Source organism: Phalacrocorax aristotelis, chromosome 8 (assembly GCF_949628215.1).
Source record: "Phalacrocorax aristotelis chromosome 8, bGulAri2.1, whole genome shotgun sequence".
In the NCBI taxonomy this organism is placed as follows: Eukaryota; Metazoa; Chordata; class Aves; order Suliformes; family Phalacrocoracidae; genus Phalacrocorax; species Phalacrocorax aristotelis.
This window is the reverse complement of record NC_134283.1, coordinates 22,990,408-23,005,266: the sequence shown is the minus strand read 5'-3', so window position 1 is coordinate 23,005,266 and position 14,859 is coordinate 22,990,408. Positions and strand designations below refer to the sequence as shown.

Sequence of the window (14,859 nt, the reverse complement as noted above, 5' to 3'; positions counted from 1 at the left end):
TGATGTGGCAGGGAGAGCAGATCTTGGATGGCTAGAAAGGCTCCTGAGCGGCATCAATCCAGCTGTAATGAAAAGTTTTTGTGGATTGAAATGCCATCGATGGAGAAGCACCTCCCTCTCATTGATAGGAAGTCACTGATGCAGTGCCATGTGCCAGGGCAAGGAAGATGCTGTGGAGGAAGGCTTGGCCGTGGCATGGACTGCTTTGCCATGGGGATGAAGTGGGTGGCCTTCATGCAGACTGTGGTGGCATTCCAAGGTTGGACTTGAGGATGAGCACCAGCCTGAAGAATGCAGATCTGGGTCCATGCAGGTCACCCACTCCATAACCCACCAGCAGCATGGGTGTCCCTTCCTTGGAGCTCAAATGAAGGAAGCAGCCCTGCCAAAGGCTTCTCCCACAGGACAGCAGGGTCAGAGACCTGGCCCAGCTCTAGGAGGTCTTTAGCAGGTTTTGTCACTGTGTGTCACCAAGGAGGGTCAGAGGCACCTTACCTGTGGGTAAAGAACACGTACCTGAGCATGTACAGATTACATACCCCAGCAACTGTGCTTGGGAGCCACCAGTACCCCAGCTGTGGCACCCAGTGGGGTGCAGGGGGCTGGCAACCAAGCTGCCCTGCCTGCACAGGCAGGGCAAGGAGATGGCAGGAGCCCAGAGTGGACTGGAGCTCCCAGTGCCCCAGGGATGCAGCAGGATGAGAGCTGGGATGCAGCTGATAACACCATGGTCTGGCTTTTGTGTTGGATGTGAGACAGAGTGTGCCAGCACCCGTCCCACACAAGCACCCATTGTTAGGTGCACAAGCACAGGTGGTAAGTGTTTGTGTGGCGGGTATCTTTGCCCCACACCAGGCTGACAGCCACACTTGCTTGCAGGTGCAGCCCGTGGCCTGTGAGAACAGTGAAGACAGGAGCATCACCCGTGTGGATGAGGGCTTGGAGGACTTCTTTGCCAAAAGGCTCATCCCAGAGGAGCTGCCGTAAGGCCAGAGGGGTGCCCAGGGTCCCCTGCACCCACCCAGCAGCCCCAGGATTTCACCTACCCTGCAAACTCTGCTGGTCCCAGTGCCAGAGGGATGCTGGGGAAAACATCCCTTCTGACGTCAGGCACCCAGCTTTTGCACCCAGGGCATCGCCAAGGGCAAGACTGGTGGGAGAGGGCTGGGATGCTGCTATGGAGTGCAGAATACAGCCAGCACCCCGATCCCATGAGCCTGGGGAGGGGCTGTGGGGCCTGCCTTGTAGCGGGGAGGCAATGGGGCAGCACCCATAGGGTCCCACACTGGGAATAGCTGCCCTTGCCAGGACAGCATCATCTTGGGAGGGGTGTCTGGGATCTGGATACAACCCTTCAGGGTGGGCAGAGGGGAAAAAATTATCTATAGTCCCTCGGCAGCCTAGAGCTTACTTTTCCCAATGCTTATCTCTCCCCAGCCCCATGGCTCCAGAGACGTGCCCAGGATCAACCCCTCTGGCCCCCTCTGGCTCTCGCACCCTCAAGAAGAAAATTGGAAATCTTTTTGCCTTCAAGAAACCCAAATCCAGCCGGGGCTCGAGGTGTGAGAAGGAACCTGAGGGTGGCCCCACTGCCCCCAGGAGCAGGCGCTCAATGCTCAGTGACATTTTACGGGCCCCCAGCAAGGCGAGCGAAGCTGGCAAGCCACTGAGTAAATCAGAGGAAGGGGGGCTCGCTGCCGAGCCCCGGGCAGAGCCCGAGCACTGCCAGACCCCTGACTCTGCCCGCAGGCTCCGGCCCAAGTACTCACGGGAGGGCAAATCCCAGTCACTCATATTGCTGTCTGGGGAGGATGAGGATGCACTGGGGGTCAGGCATGACAAGGTAAGCACTGTCACTGTCACCCAGCCACCGCCACTGACCCTGCTGTTTGGCTTGCCCAGTGGGTGCTGCTCCCACCCAAGGCTGCTGGTGGTGGGGTCAGCCAGGCACCACAGGGGGACGTGAGGACTCCGGAGCAATGGCTGGGGACATCCCTGCTGGGTTGTGGCCGTGCCTCCATCTCACAGGGGCATGGCTGGGGTTGGGGACCTGGACGTGCTGCGGGCAGGTGGGTGCTATGGGTGCTGTGCTGGGTGCTGTGCTGGGTGCTGTGCCCCTGGCAGGGCTGTGTCTGTCCCACAGAAGAGGCACCTGGAGAAGAGTGAGGGGGAGCTGCCTGGCTCCTTCGAGCAGCGCATGCAGGTCATGCTCCACCGCATCGGTGTCACCAAAGGCCCGGCCGCTGAGGGCAAGAAGCAGCAGGTAGGGACTGGCTCTATTTTTCAGGACAGATCCTGCACCCAAAGGGGCCCCAGGCCGGGACTGGCAGCTCCCAGCTCTGTGCAGCCACTGCCCATGGCTTCTGTCCAGTCACCTGACCATCTGCAAGAGGACCAATACATGGGCCTCTAGGCACTGCATGGTGTCTGTTCCTCCTTCCCTGGCATGCACCCATCCCCTGCAGCCACCCCAAAGCCTGGCAGCATCCTGCTCTCTGCCACCCATCAGCCCTTCAGGTGCTGCCACCCTGAACACCCCAACCCTTACCAGGTTTCTTTCCCCTTGCAGAGCAAAGACAACGAGATCAAGAAAGCTGGCTCAGATGGTGAGGGGCTGCATCCTCCCACACACACGCCAATCCCCACCCCAGTTGGGCATCCACAGGGTGGGCATAGACAGGCCACCTCAGTCCCACCACATCCCCTCCTTACTGGGTGCTGGTGGCAAGGGACAGACCCCAGTGTGCTGATGCTGGCTGGTGCCTTGTGCTTGCAGGGGACATTGTGGACAGCTCTGCGGACTCACCCCCCTCCCTGAAGGCACGCACGCACTCAGTGTCCACAGGTGGGTCACTAGTGGGTGCCAAGGTGGTGGCACCATCCCCCAGGGCAGAGGGCTCTGTCCCCTTTACTAGCACCAAACAGCACTGCATGGGGACTGGAGCCAACAGGGACTGGTGGACATGGGCACCCAGGCAGGGTCCCACCCTCGGGAGGGTGCCCAACCCTGGTGATGGCAGATGGAAACCCAGCCCTTTGCCCCAGGTCCCCGGGGTGGCTGCAGGCTGGGTCCCAGCACCAAGAGCCAGCCCCTGAGGTCATCACTGCTGGGCACCCACAGCTCTGCCCTGCCTTCCCCACAGATCCACCCTTCCGCAGCCCAGCCACCGCGATGGAGCCCAGGACCTACCTGGCTGATCCCTGGCCAGCCTGGAAAGCCCTGGGGAGACAGTTGCCCGCCGAGCCACAGGGCACCAGCTCCAACCAGCCCCGGCGCTCCTTCATCCTGGCTGAACCAAGTGGGCTGCCAGAGCCTGGGGGCCGGGAGGACTGGAGCAGCAGCCTGCCACGGCCAGGGAGGAACACACCAGCGGTGCTGCCACGGAGGGTCAGCCACAGCGGGGAGGTGGGTGCTGGCAGCCCCCTGCACACACCACCTGACACCGAAGGTAGGATTACATGAGCTGCTGATGGGGTGCCCATCCCACTTGTGGCATGTTCCCAGACCCCCTTGGGAACGGAGGGCAGCAGAGACCCAAGCACCCAGCACTGGGTGCTGATGGGGGGCTGTCAGGAGATCGAGGGCGCTGTAGGCTCCCCCTGACAGCACCTCCCTGCTGCTTTTCCAGACAACCGGCTGACGCCGTGGCTGGCAGCATTGTGGGGGACCGGCCGCCGAGCTGTGTCTGTCCATGAGGAGCAGCTCAGGGAGCCCGAGTGCTCAGTGGAGCTGGGAGGTAAGTGAGGGCTGGAGTAGGACCCCAGTGCACCCCGTGCTGGAGGAGGCAGGCAGTGCATCCCATGTGCGTGGTGGTGCTGCCGCCTGTCTTAGCTGGCAGGTGGCCGCCTGTGGTGCCAGGGTGCTAGATGATGGTGTTGCCACACTAAGGAGATCCCGGGGGATGAACTTGGCACAGGGAGCAGCTCCAGCAGCAGTAGGGCTGCCTGGGCTTACAGGCAGAAAGGGGGCAGGAGCCAGGCGGCTGCGCCCCACCGTAACGCAGGGCTGGGTCGTGTTTCCCTCAGCAGACACTGTCCCCCTGCGCCTGCGGCGGTCGCCTGTGTTCAGACGGAGGACCAAGCATGACTCCTTCCCAGAGCCAGAGGGCAAGCCCAGACTGTCCTTGAGTGCTGCAGGTGAGATGTGATGCTCCCCTCCCTTGCACCCCATGCTAAAGCAGGTGTTGGGATATGGAGGATTACCCCAGTGCTCATGCCAGCACCTGTGACTGCTCTAGGTGCCACACCGCAGGACTGGCCCGGTGCTGGGCTGGAGGAGCTGCAGGCTGGAGTGGGCACCAAAGGCAAGGAGCCACAAGCCCTGACACAAACTGTTGTGAATGCACAAGGCTCAGCAGCCATAGACCAAAGACGCCCAGTACCAGGCCAGGGGGAGCCAGCCCTGGGAGAGTGAAGCCCCTGCATGCTGCTGCACTGTTCCCAATAAAACCCTGCAAGCAAGCACACGGTGCCGGGGTGATTGGCAGCTGAGGTGCAGAGAGCAGAAACGGTGCAGGTCTGCTCCGTACCACACTGGCATGGATGCGGCCATGGGGCCAGATAACGATGGCATCACCCACCATCCACTGTGGGGACAGCTGGGCCACCAGCATCACCCGGGAGGGCAGGGATGCCCAGGGACCGTGCAAGAACCCTCGGGGTGCACTGAGCAGCATCGCCTTCCCCAGATGGCCTCTGCCACCATGGGCTGCAGGGGGGAAGCTGGTGATTTTAGGCAGCAGCTGGGCAGGCAGCCAGCCATTTTTAGCAAGTGTTAGCAGGGCCCTTTCACCTCTCCAGCTCCTCACCCCATAAGGTACCGCTCTTTCCAGCCACCCCAAGACACAGGTTTCCATCAGTGGGACCACAACCCATGGCATTTCAGCACACACCTCTGCAGCCAAGCTCCAGCCATGCCTGCGCCAGCATCCCTGCAGCTCTCCCGATGTCACCAGCAATACCCCAACATCCAAGTGGCTTTCTCCTGTGTTGACCTCTGCTCCGGACCAAATGCATTCCTTACACGGATGTTTACGACAAAGCAGCAAGATGCTTTTTTTTTTTCCCCCTTTTTTTCTCAATACAAGAGCTGTGTATTTAAAAAATATACAATTTTTATTTTTAATTTCTACAGCATAACCCTGCGGAATATATTTTTTAATGAACAGTGCAGGACCTGACCTAAACCAATCAATAAAATGTCCAAACACCTGTGCTGCCTTTGGAGCAGGATCAGGTTGTGGGGCCTCTGCCATCACTGCCTCCCCCGCTACAGTGGCACAGGGTAACCTCTTGTCCCCATTCAATGGGGCCAGGGCATTTGGAAAAGATGGAGAGGGAGAGGTGGGAGAGGAATGCTGGCTCATGCACAGGCATCCCTGAATAAGTGGGTTTTTTCCCCCTCTCAGCACTGAGGGTGCTGGCCTTCAACAGGTCATGTCCCCAGCATCACTGAAGCCAGGGTCTCTGGAGCCAGGCCAACCTATCAGCAGTCTCCTTTAGGGATAGGGGTCCTGGTGTCCCCACCATCCCTCCCCTAACTGCTTTTCCCAGGCAACCCTAAATTGTTTTGGCTGAACCAGTGAAGAAGTGACGGACAGGCTAGGCTCAGGAGTCCACCTCCCTGTCTGTGAGTATCCAGCATGCCCACTTCAGCATCGCTTTCGAGATCCTGCAAAACCAGACCAGGGGAGCCAGGGTGAGAAAAGGATGCAGCTGGGGACATGCCATGCCATAATGAGGCAGGCTGGTGCTGAGGGGTAAGGCAGAGTTTGGGGACCTGCTGCAGCGATTCCTGCATCCCATGGGGCTGGCCATGGGGGGAACAAGGGACAGCCATACAAGGCCATCACTGCACTGACCTGACAGATCTTATCCTCTCGCAGAGCTCGGGGCTTGGTGCCTCGTATCTGTACTGGACCGGCTTCTCCTTCACATACTGCAGAAGGGAAGGGGAGGGTGAGGCTGGTCTGCCCCAGCTGCAAAGCCCAGAGCACAGCCCCACCAGAAGCCCCAGACCCTGATACACCTAGGAAAACTCTTGAGTCTCTCCTTCAATCTTTTCCGGCTCTTCCTATCTTATTGTATGCAGAGAGCTGGAAGATGACCCAGCAAGTGTTGGTTCCCATCCAGCTCGGGCTCAATCACTTCTTCACCCAGTGTCCCAGATCCTCCTTTGGGAGGGTTGGGGCCACCATCTATGTCAACACCTGCTTTCAACTTCCCACTGCACCAGCCAGGTGAGGAAAGGCCCTGGGGATGGACACCAGTGGGGGGGTGACACAGAGAGCCTCCTTGGGGACCACCCCCCATAGGACCCCACCAGCTGCTCATCTTTACCGGCTGCAGAGCTCTGTGCTGCTCTGGCCTGGAGCTGGTGCCGCTCACTGGGGATGCTTGCTCTGCCTCCTCCTCTTCCTCAGGGAGCTCCTTTCCATGCTGTAGCCCCGTCTCCTCCTTTCTGCTCTTCTTTGCCTGCTGTGTGCTCACGAGCTCCGTCCTGCCTGTGCCTCTCCCACTACCCCACAGGGCACCTCGGGGATGCTGCTGCCCACCGCGGGCCGGCTGCACCTGGCCGTCTCCTGCCAGCAGCTTCCTCTTGGCACCTGCAGCATCTCCTCCCTGGGTCCTGGCACGAGCCGGACTATGCTTCAACGTATCTGGAGGGAAAGCTGTGCCACTGGAGTCTGCCTGCTCCCTGTGAGGCATCCCTTCGGGCAGGGATTGCAAGCGGCTGTTGGGCAAGATGGGAAAAGCTGGAGAAAGAGATGGCAGGGTGGCCTGAGAGCCCCCCGACACCTGCGGGCCTTGAGCAGGGCAGGGGGCATCGCAGGCTGCCTCCACAGCTGACGTTGCCTGGGTGGTGCCAGTCTCTACCAGACTGGTATTGCCATAGGAGCAGAGCAGGGAGGGAGAGGAGGTCTGCACCGGCTCTCCCTGCGGTAAGCCCTCAGGAGAGTCCTGGCTGCACGGTTCCAGGAAGTCAGGGGTATTGCTGTCAGCAGCCACATCTTGCTGGGTCTTCAGTGAAGGTTCATGTTGAAAGGTCTTCTCTGGTAGGAGAAAATGCATGGTCAGCTTGGGCAGGGGGCAAGTGGCTGGTGGTGGGACCTGCCCCAGCATGTCAGGTTGGGGAGGAGAGCATTGGAGCTGGAACAACGCAGGCACAGGGCAATGGGAACACTACAGTGCTAATTTTTGGCCAGGGGAAAGCAAGCCAGCATCCAGGATGAGCTACATGGTCACCCACTGAGAAGAGAGGGGGTTGTCTCCTGCCAGTGATGGAGGCTGGATGCCATGGGGCATCTGGACTCACCATCTGAAGAGTTCAGGGTCAAAGATATCAGGGGGAGCCTGTTCCAGGGGTTATCCAGGGATCCCTCTGAGCTCGCTGACAAAGCTGTTGACTCAGCAGCTGCAACAATCAAATCAGGGGGTTGATTTTGGCAAAGAAAGCAGCTGCCCACTCCCAACCCTGTGGCAGCTACAAAGAACTGTGCATGAGGTCTTGGACAGACAGCACTCAAGGGGAGCTCTAAGAGCCCTTTCAGCTAAAACTGGGATGTAGTCCAGCCAGACTCTGTCCATGACCTCAGCCAGCCCCTGCAGCAGGCAGCAGAGAGGCAGATGCTGCCCAGAGAGCAGGGAGGTGGGGTGAAGACCATCTACACCCTGCACTGTCTACGACAGCAGTTCCCTTCATCTCCTCTACGTGTACCTTCTGCAGGTACTTCTGCAGCAAAGCTTGGAGACACCAAGCCCATACCAGTGCCAAACCAAAATCAGGCAAGAACCCACATTCAGGCCAGCAAATCAGGCTCTGTGATGACATCACGGGGACAAAATAATTTGTTGTGCTCCCAGCACCATGAACCGAAGCTGCTCAGCGTCAGGAGGCTGCAGGAATAGGACCATTCCCTGCCTGCTTAAGGCAGGGCTGGGAGTCCTGTTCTCCCAAAGAGCTGGCCATGCCAGAACCTCCTCTGCTCAATCCAAGGAGAAGATGCGCTGAGCCAACTTCAGAGGAAAACACTACAAGCCTGGATGGGATCTGGAGGTCCCACTACTCACAGCTGGCTTGGGATACAACACTCAGGTCGCCTGACACTGTCCTGTCATCGCCACTCTTCTCGGGAGCTGCTTCGCTTTTATCTGCAATGAAAGGGGCACTGCTGGTCGCATCCCAGCATGGTGTGCAGCCAGAGCAAAGGAGGTCTTCTCCCCATTCCAGGAAGACACTCACTTCACATGCTTGGGCACCAAACTGCCCACCTGCCTACCCTGCAGGTGAAGCTACTGCACTGACCTGCCTTGAAAGCATCGCAATCAACTGCCTCCTCCTCAGGAGGGATCACCAAGGTGTCGGCCAGGACCATGAAGATGTCCTCACCCTGCTGAAATGAGACACATTATGTGGTTTTCACTGGGTAGTCCCACTTGAGCTGCAGGAGCCCACCTGTAACTGGTAGTTGAACACCATCTCTCCATCAAACCTCCAGCTTTGCCCACTGCTCTTCCCCTTCCTTCTCCCACCCCTCCCAAGTAGGGTCCCCACCAAGAGCTGTCTCAGCAGCCAGACTGACCTCTTTCTTGCGCTCTGCCTCCCACTGGGTGACAGGAACCTCATTCTTCATCGTCGCTGGTGTCTCCTTGGGCATCCGTAAATCCAAGCATTCCTCAGCACTTTCCTTCAAAACCTCCAGCTGGTTCTGTCCTATGGCATCAATCAGCTGAGAGATGGATGGCTCTGGAGCAAGAACACAAGTGTTAGTGGAGAAGACGCCTTAATTCAGGCAAGCCTCACTTGCAAATGCTTTTACTCTGCTGCATGGCTGTCATGTGCCTTGAAACCTGTGGAAACAAAATTCTGCATTTCCTTTGCTACACAGGTCCTGGAGCAGCAGCATGAGCACAGGCATGCATTGGCTCACGCTGCTTTAGCTGTCAGCACCATTTTGTCCTGCTTTGGGCTTAGCAACGTTGCCTTGTGAGATCTGGTCATGTTTGTGCTACCTCTGCCTAACACAGACCAAGCTGAGAAGAGCCAGGAGCCCCACCAAGCACCCAGAGCATTGCGTACCCGCCCTGAAAACCCTTTACCTGAGCTGGGAGCGTTCTTCAGAGCGAGAGTCCTCCTGCAATGACCAAGGATAAGATAAAGCCTAGTTAGGACTGGGGCGCACACAGGCCAGCAGCCCTTTGCAGATCTTGGTCGCAGATCGGGCGGCTTGTGGAAGTAGTGGATTCTCCACTAGGTGCCAGATCCAGCCACTGCTCAGTATCCCAGAAATGCCCATCAGGGAGCCCTGTTCCCAGAGATGGACCAATGGAGACCCCTGAGGATCTCCAGAGTTGGTGCTCCAAGTGTGGAGTTAAGAATGAGCTGTGCAGGGCTTCACCCACCCAGCCATGCTGCCTACAGCTGGAAAAAACCAAGTTCCCCACAGGTGTAACCTCTCAGCTCTGCCAGCTCAGAGGAAGAGACTGGGTTGGAGAGCCCTCTCTGTCACTAGGATCTCATTTTGCATGATCTACTCAGCTCTCTCATATCCAGGGGCAGGGAGTCCCACAGGTTAACCAGGAGCTGCCATAACATGCGCCTGTGCTTGCCAGCCTGCTCTAGCCTCATGCAGAGCCTGCATGCCCTCATCATGGTGCCTGGAGGCATTCCCCAGCAATGGACAGCCCCATACTTACAGCCAGAGCTCCTTTATCTTCTGCTGCACAGAGGGCTCCTGGTTCCTGCAGCAACAAAGAAGCCAGTTACTGATTCCCTCCGCATTCCCACCTTCCTTCACAGCTTGTGATGGAGACAATTCCTCCTTCAAAGAGCAAAAAGTCTCCACCACAACCAGCTCACACCAGGTCTCCTAGAGTCAGTGCTGCTCTAGGGGTATGAGAAAGCCCTGCCAGACCAGAGCCCCCTGGCTGCCCCTTGGGCCGTACCCATCAGATGACTCCAACCTCTGCCTCTCCAACGGCAGCACAATGAACCGCTGCACCATGAGGTAAAACTCGCAGTCCTCCTGTGAGGAAAACAGAGCCCGTAAGGCACCTCTGCAGTCCCACCTCTGCTCCCACCTCCCCTGGGGCCAGTGAGCACCCACACACACACCCCAGCTTTGCCATCAACCCTCCAACCAAAGTGAGGGCCCCCTGCAAAGGACAACACCCTTCAGCGGAGGGTTTGTACCCTCCTGCACCAGCTGATGGCTCTTCAGGAGCCACAGGCTAGGCTGGGCCAGCCCGAGGCCACAGGACCGGGGGCTGGCAAGGGGCCAGCAGGCAGCTCTGCCACCAGTGGTCCATGCAGGTCTCCTGCAGCTCCACAGCAGCTGGAGGTAACAGCCAGCTGGCCCTGGGGCAGATGCAGCACATCTGCATGGAGGGCTCAGGCCAACCCCTGCCCCAGCGCGCACGCCAAGCCATTGACACTGCCACAGACACTCCCAGGAGCTGCACATGGAAGAAAAAAGAAAGGCCATCCCTCATCTACCTCCAGCTCCTGGGAGCAGCTCAAAGCAGGTAAGCATGCAGGAAGCAAGGCACAGTGAAGGGACAAGTTGCTCCTGCTCATCAGAGCCCTTACCAGTCTGGCTTCCTCTCGGAAACACACCGTGTACTTCTGCAAGACGATAATTCTGCAAATAAGGCTGGAGAGCCTGAGCTGCATGTGAGTGCTAGAAAAAGAGCAGAGCAGGAATGTCTTGATGAAGAACGGAGCTGGACCACCCAGACACATAGTGGGGCTCCCCAAACAGCTACACCAACCACATCAGGGCATGCTGGAACATGTCTCAGCATGAGCATCAAGGACCAAGGGCTCCTGGTTCCTCCAAATTATACTTGCTGCTTATCCTTGGCTTTGCTACCAGCATCCCACTACTCTAGGGTGTCCAAATGGGGAAACTGAGGAAAGCACTGAAGGAGCACTCCAAGCTATCATGGTTAATGCTCTGGCTCCTCCTTTCACAAAGCCCATGGGCTCTTTAGTCCTTTCTAATCACGTCTACATGGCATCGCAGCTTCTGCCATCGACCCCTGCCCATCCTAGCCAGCCAAAACTGGAGCACCAAGCACTGGCATTCCGGCTTTCTTCTCTTAGCAGCTCTTTCATGCAGATTTCCCACCCTGTGATTGCTTTAGCTAAACACAACCTGAAATAAGACCAGGCAGGAGCCCCACTACCAGCTGTGGAGAACCGCTGTCTCAGCCACAGCCAAGTCACGGTGGAACCCACTTTTCCTCTGCCTGCAGAGCTTCAGACGTAATGACCACACGGATGTAGTAGGACCCATCTGAGACCTGTAGGACGGCATCTTGGAGGACCCCAGGTTGGCCTGGAGCAGCTGAATCACTCAAAACCTATCAAGAGATTGAGGAGGGGAGGAAAAAAAAGTCTTAGACTTCCCAGTGAACAAGGACAGGACACCTGGCTGACAGCCTGGACTCTTAGGAGAGAAGGTCACCATTCACCATCAAGCCAGGTAGTAACACACTTACCCTAAGGCCGAGGGATCCCGGCAGGACCGAGCAGGCTCCACACCAAGAGAGAACAAGAGACATGCCACATTGTGCAAGACAGCAATTGAAGGCAAGGTGGGAGAGGTGCCACCACTAAGCATTTTTTTTTACCCAAATCAACAGCAGGAAACCAGGCAAAAGGGGTCTGGGCAGGCTTGGGACACATGCTCCTCTGCTAACCAGAGGGAGACAGAGAGCAGCAGTAACAAGCAGGATCATTACAGCTGTTCCCTTCTTCTGAATGAAGTCCCTGGTATAGCAACACTGAGCCTGTACTAAGCCATGTCCATGCTAGGTCAAAACAACCCCCGAGGGAAGCAATTAACTGTTCCTCCAAGTCTCATACCTGTCTGGTCCGTGGGCTGGGAGCTGTGGATCAGTCCTGGCCTGTCCTAATCCCTACAGCCCTACAGTGTGGTCTCACAAGTCATGCACATCGTTCACCTGACTGGTGATGTTGGACATGATGAACAAAGAGGAGACATGAAATCACATGTCCCACCGTACACAAAAGCCACCTGTATCTGACAAGAGGTGCACCCATGTCCTTTAATAGGTGCCCACCATGCTAAAAAGAAAAATTGTCATCACCTGGGACCTTCTGACAACACGAGTCTGCCAAACCTACTGCATAAATTCCCTGTACAAGCCAACAAGGCTTGATGCTGGGTTTAAGGATCCCCATGCTGCCAGGATCCTGCTCCCGTCAGCCGTGTCCCCTTGCCCTGGTGGGAGAAGCCCAGCATGCAGGTGTCTCAAGTCCCCACCATGTGCTCACACACTACAGACCACTCTTGACTCCCAGCAGAGGCAGAGTGGCTTAGGGCACAACAGAAGACAGTGAGCCGGGCTGCTCACAGGACTGGGTAAAAAACAAGACAAAGAAAAGGGTAGGTTTGGAAGTTATAGATCTGAAACAGAGACAAAGGTAGGCATAGCTGGAGCCTACCAGCTAGAGGTGAAAGGCTCTGCTGCTCAAGATACACTCCCAACCTTCATTCACTGTGGAGGACTCGGGTGGGGGTAGGTTGGAGGTGGTCACACTGAGGAAAATCTCCCCATTAACCTCTTGAACCCGCAGATGGATCCACTCATTCACTTCTGGGTCTTCGTCAGCCCAGGCACAAGAGATCTCCTGCCTGAGCGAGGGGACTGGGCCAAGAAGTAGGTAACCAGTGATTTCACCACCTCCATGTCTTCAGACAGGATGGGGAACAGGACTACAGGGTCTCCTCTCTCCCACTGTCATTCTTTTCTCCTCGTCTCATCTCTCCTTCCATTTCACAGAATCACAGAATGGTAGAGGTTGGAAGGGACCTCTGGAGATCATCTTGTCCAACCCCTCTGCTTGAGCAGGGACACCTAGAGCAGGGGGCACAGAAATGCATCCAGGCGGGTTTTGAACGTCTCCAGGGAAGGAGACTCCACAAGCTCTCTGGGAAGCCTGTTCCACTGCTCTGTCACCCTCACAGGAAAGAAGTTTTTTCTTGTATTGATGTGGAAAAATCACAACATCCATCTTTCTCCTTCCTTCTTCTGTTAGTAAGGAGATACCTGATTTGCCACAAACATCCCCAAAAGACAACAGGACATTGCTAACAGTGCTGTCGACCACGGTGGGATGCTGCTACAAGCACCCAAAGGCTGCGAGAGAACAGCAAAACCAGAGCACTGGAGCTGGGTCTCCCCAGCATCCAGGTGATGACCACAACCCATTACAAGGCAGAAACCACAGGCCATTGCCCATGTGTGTCTCACGCCTGCTTGTGCACCCAGTTGTCTCACAGTATCTTCACCCACTCCCTGCAAGTCCACAGCTAATTATCAGCAGCACTGACTCTGCTTGGTTGTTTCCCTCCTGCTTCGTTTCCACAGCCCATCAGGCCTCAAACAGGCAAGAGTCCCCTCGCTAAAGCTCTCTCCTGCCATGATTTGATAGATTAAATGTCAAAGACGTCACCAGCGCTGCACAAAAAGCTCTCTGGGAATATGCAGGAGCAGGTTTTGTGCCTCAGAGCCCCATGCCCTGAATGGGGCTCTCCCAGAAGAGGCAGCATCCATGGGAGGGCAAGCTCATGGTCCCAAGGCTCACCAGCAGACAGTAAAAGGCTCCAGACACCTCAGCAGCTCCTGCTTCTGCCTCGTGCTACTCACTGTCAGGACCACCCATCAAATGACATAGTACAAGGAAGGACAGGATGCAGAGAGGAGGAAGAGGAAAGCAAGGCAGACTGTGAGTGCAAAGCTAGGAGAGAACATGACTTTGGAGACTCTGGACAAGAGCAGGGCACACCTACCAGAGGTGCAAAAGTCAGCCAAGGCCACCAGAAATGGCCAAAGAAAAGTTCCCTTACCTCAAACAAACAAACAAAAATATCAGGGACTTTGAGGAGAAAGGGCCACCCACCCACAGCCAGTGAATTGGGAACTGCTGAACACTTCCAGAAATTTGGATTTCAAATGCTGTTGGAGCACTTTAGGACAGTACCCCTCGGTACCTACCCGCAGGACCTGCCCGGCCAGAAGATTCTCATTGGTATCCAGCTGCTCATAATTCACCAGGAGGTTCACAATCCAAGGCTGCAAGATGTAGACTTTAGGAGAAGACATGGTTTTGTTCTCATACACAAACCTACAGGACAAGAGACAAGGCACCAAATCAGAAGAGCAGGATGCTGCAAAGATCCGGCACCCCAGGAACAGTTTTACACTCCCAACACAGCCACAACCTCAGGGGCTGGCTCAAATTCAGCCCAAATCCACTTGCTTCTCCGCAAGGACAGCCATCCTAAGGGAGCCTTGCTGAGGAAGATGCGTTGCTGGGCAAACGCAGGTCCGGCAGCATCCCACTCCTGCCATGGAGATGGGACACCAGCAGGCTTCGGAGCTTCGCGTGTGGGCTGGGGCAGGCCTTTTGCAACACTCCCGCGCAGTTCAGGGCATTTTTTTTCCCACCTCTTCCTATATTGTTTATTATCCTCCCAATAGTTATTTTTCCTGCGCCCAGGACTTAACCATCACTCTCTTAACTGCAAAAGGGGGAAGGGGTCTCTCTTTGCTGGATGAGGGCCACGCAGCAGGGCTGGGGCAGGCAGAGTTAGGGGCGGGCAGGGTTGGGGACAGGCAGGGGTCGGGGACAGGCAGGGGTCGGGGACAGGCAGGGCTGCCGTGCCCGCCAACCCCGCCCCCCCCCCCTCACCTGGGCCCCAGGGCCGGCCCCCCCGGCGGCTCCCGCCGGCCCCGCTGCTCCCCCGCGCCCGCCCCGCCGGGACAAGCGGCCGCCACCGCCGCCACCGCCGCCACGGCCCCGCGCAGCGAGGCGAGGCGGGGCCGCGG

The 14,859-nt window shown here is 57.1% G+C and overlaps 2 protein-coding genes across 2 annotated transcripts in view; one reads left to right on the top strand and one right to left on the bottom strand.

Moving 5' to 3' along the window:
- The window catches only part of CARMIL2 (capping protein regulator and myosin 1 linker 2), a 24,493-nt gene extending 19,391 nt beyond the window's left edge, over positions 1–5,102 (top strand). The window contains exons 32-40 of the mRNA XM_075102124.1: positions 880–983; positions 1,438–1,843; positions 2,144–2,263; positions 2,570–2,606; positions 2,777–2,845; positions 3,144–3,449; positions 3,630–3,737; positions 4,027–4,137; positions 4,239–5,102. Of these exons, the coding sequence (XP_074958225.1) occupies positions 880–983; positions 1,438–1,843; positions 2,144–2,263; positions 2,570–2,606; positions 2,777–2,845; positions 3,144–3,449; positions 3,630–3,737; positions 4,027–4,137; positions 4,239–4,414 (1,437 nt within the window). The 3' untranslated portion in view covers positions 4,415–5,102. The remainder of the gene's footprint in view (positions 1–879; positions 984–1,437; positions 1,844–2,143; positions 2,264–2,569; positions 2,607–2,776; positions 2,846–3,143; positions 3,450–3,629; positions 3,738–4,026; positions 4,138–4,238) is intronic.
- On the bottom strand, positions 5,093–14,859 carry ACD (ACD shelterin complex subunit and telomerase recruitment factor). Its single transcript, XM_075101867.1, has 14 exons — positions 14,723–14,859; positions 14,026–14,155; positions 11,240–11,364; positions 10,589–10,679; positions 9,946–10,025; positions 9,697–9,741; positions 9,100–9,134; positions 8,583–8,746; positions 8,306–8,393; positions 8,071–8,151; positions 7,316–7,414; positions 6,340–7,052; positions 5,862–5,938; positions 5,093–5,671 (listed from the first exon to the last, which is right to left on the bottom strand). Exons 2-14 carry the CDS (start codon positions 14,131–14,133, stop codon positions 5,608–5,610), a joined length of 1,770 nt encoding a protein of 589 aa, XP_074957968.1. The 5' UTR covers positions 14,134–14,155; positions 14,723–14,859; the 3' UTR covers positions 5,093–5,607.

Excerpts from the sequence above, each read along its gene's own strand:
- ACD (XM_075101867.1), bottom strand. The coding sequence starts at position 14,133 with ATGTCTTCTCCTAAAGTCTACATCTTGCAGCCTTGGATTGTGAACCTC. Across the intron at positions 9,135-9,696 it reads AAGATAAAGGAGCTCTGGCT|GAGGACTCTCGCTCTGAAGA; the intron begins GTAAGTATGGGG and ends TGGTCATTGCAG. Across the intron at positions 5,672-5,861 it reads GAGAGGATAAGATCTGTCAG|GATCTCGAAAGCGATGCTGA; the intron begins GTCAGTGCAGTG and ends CTGGTTTTGCAG.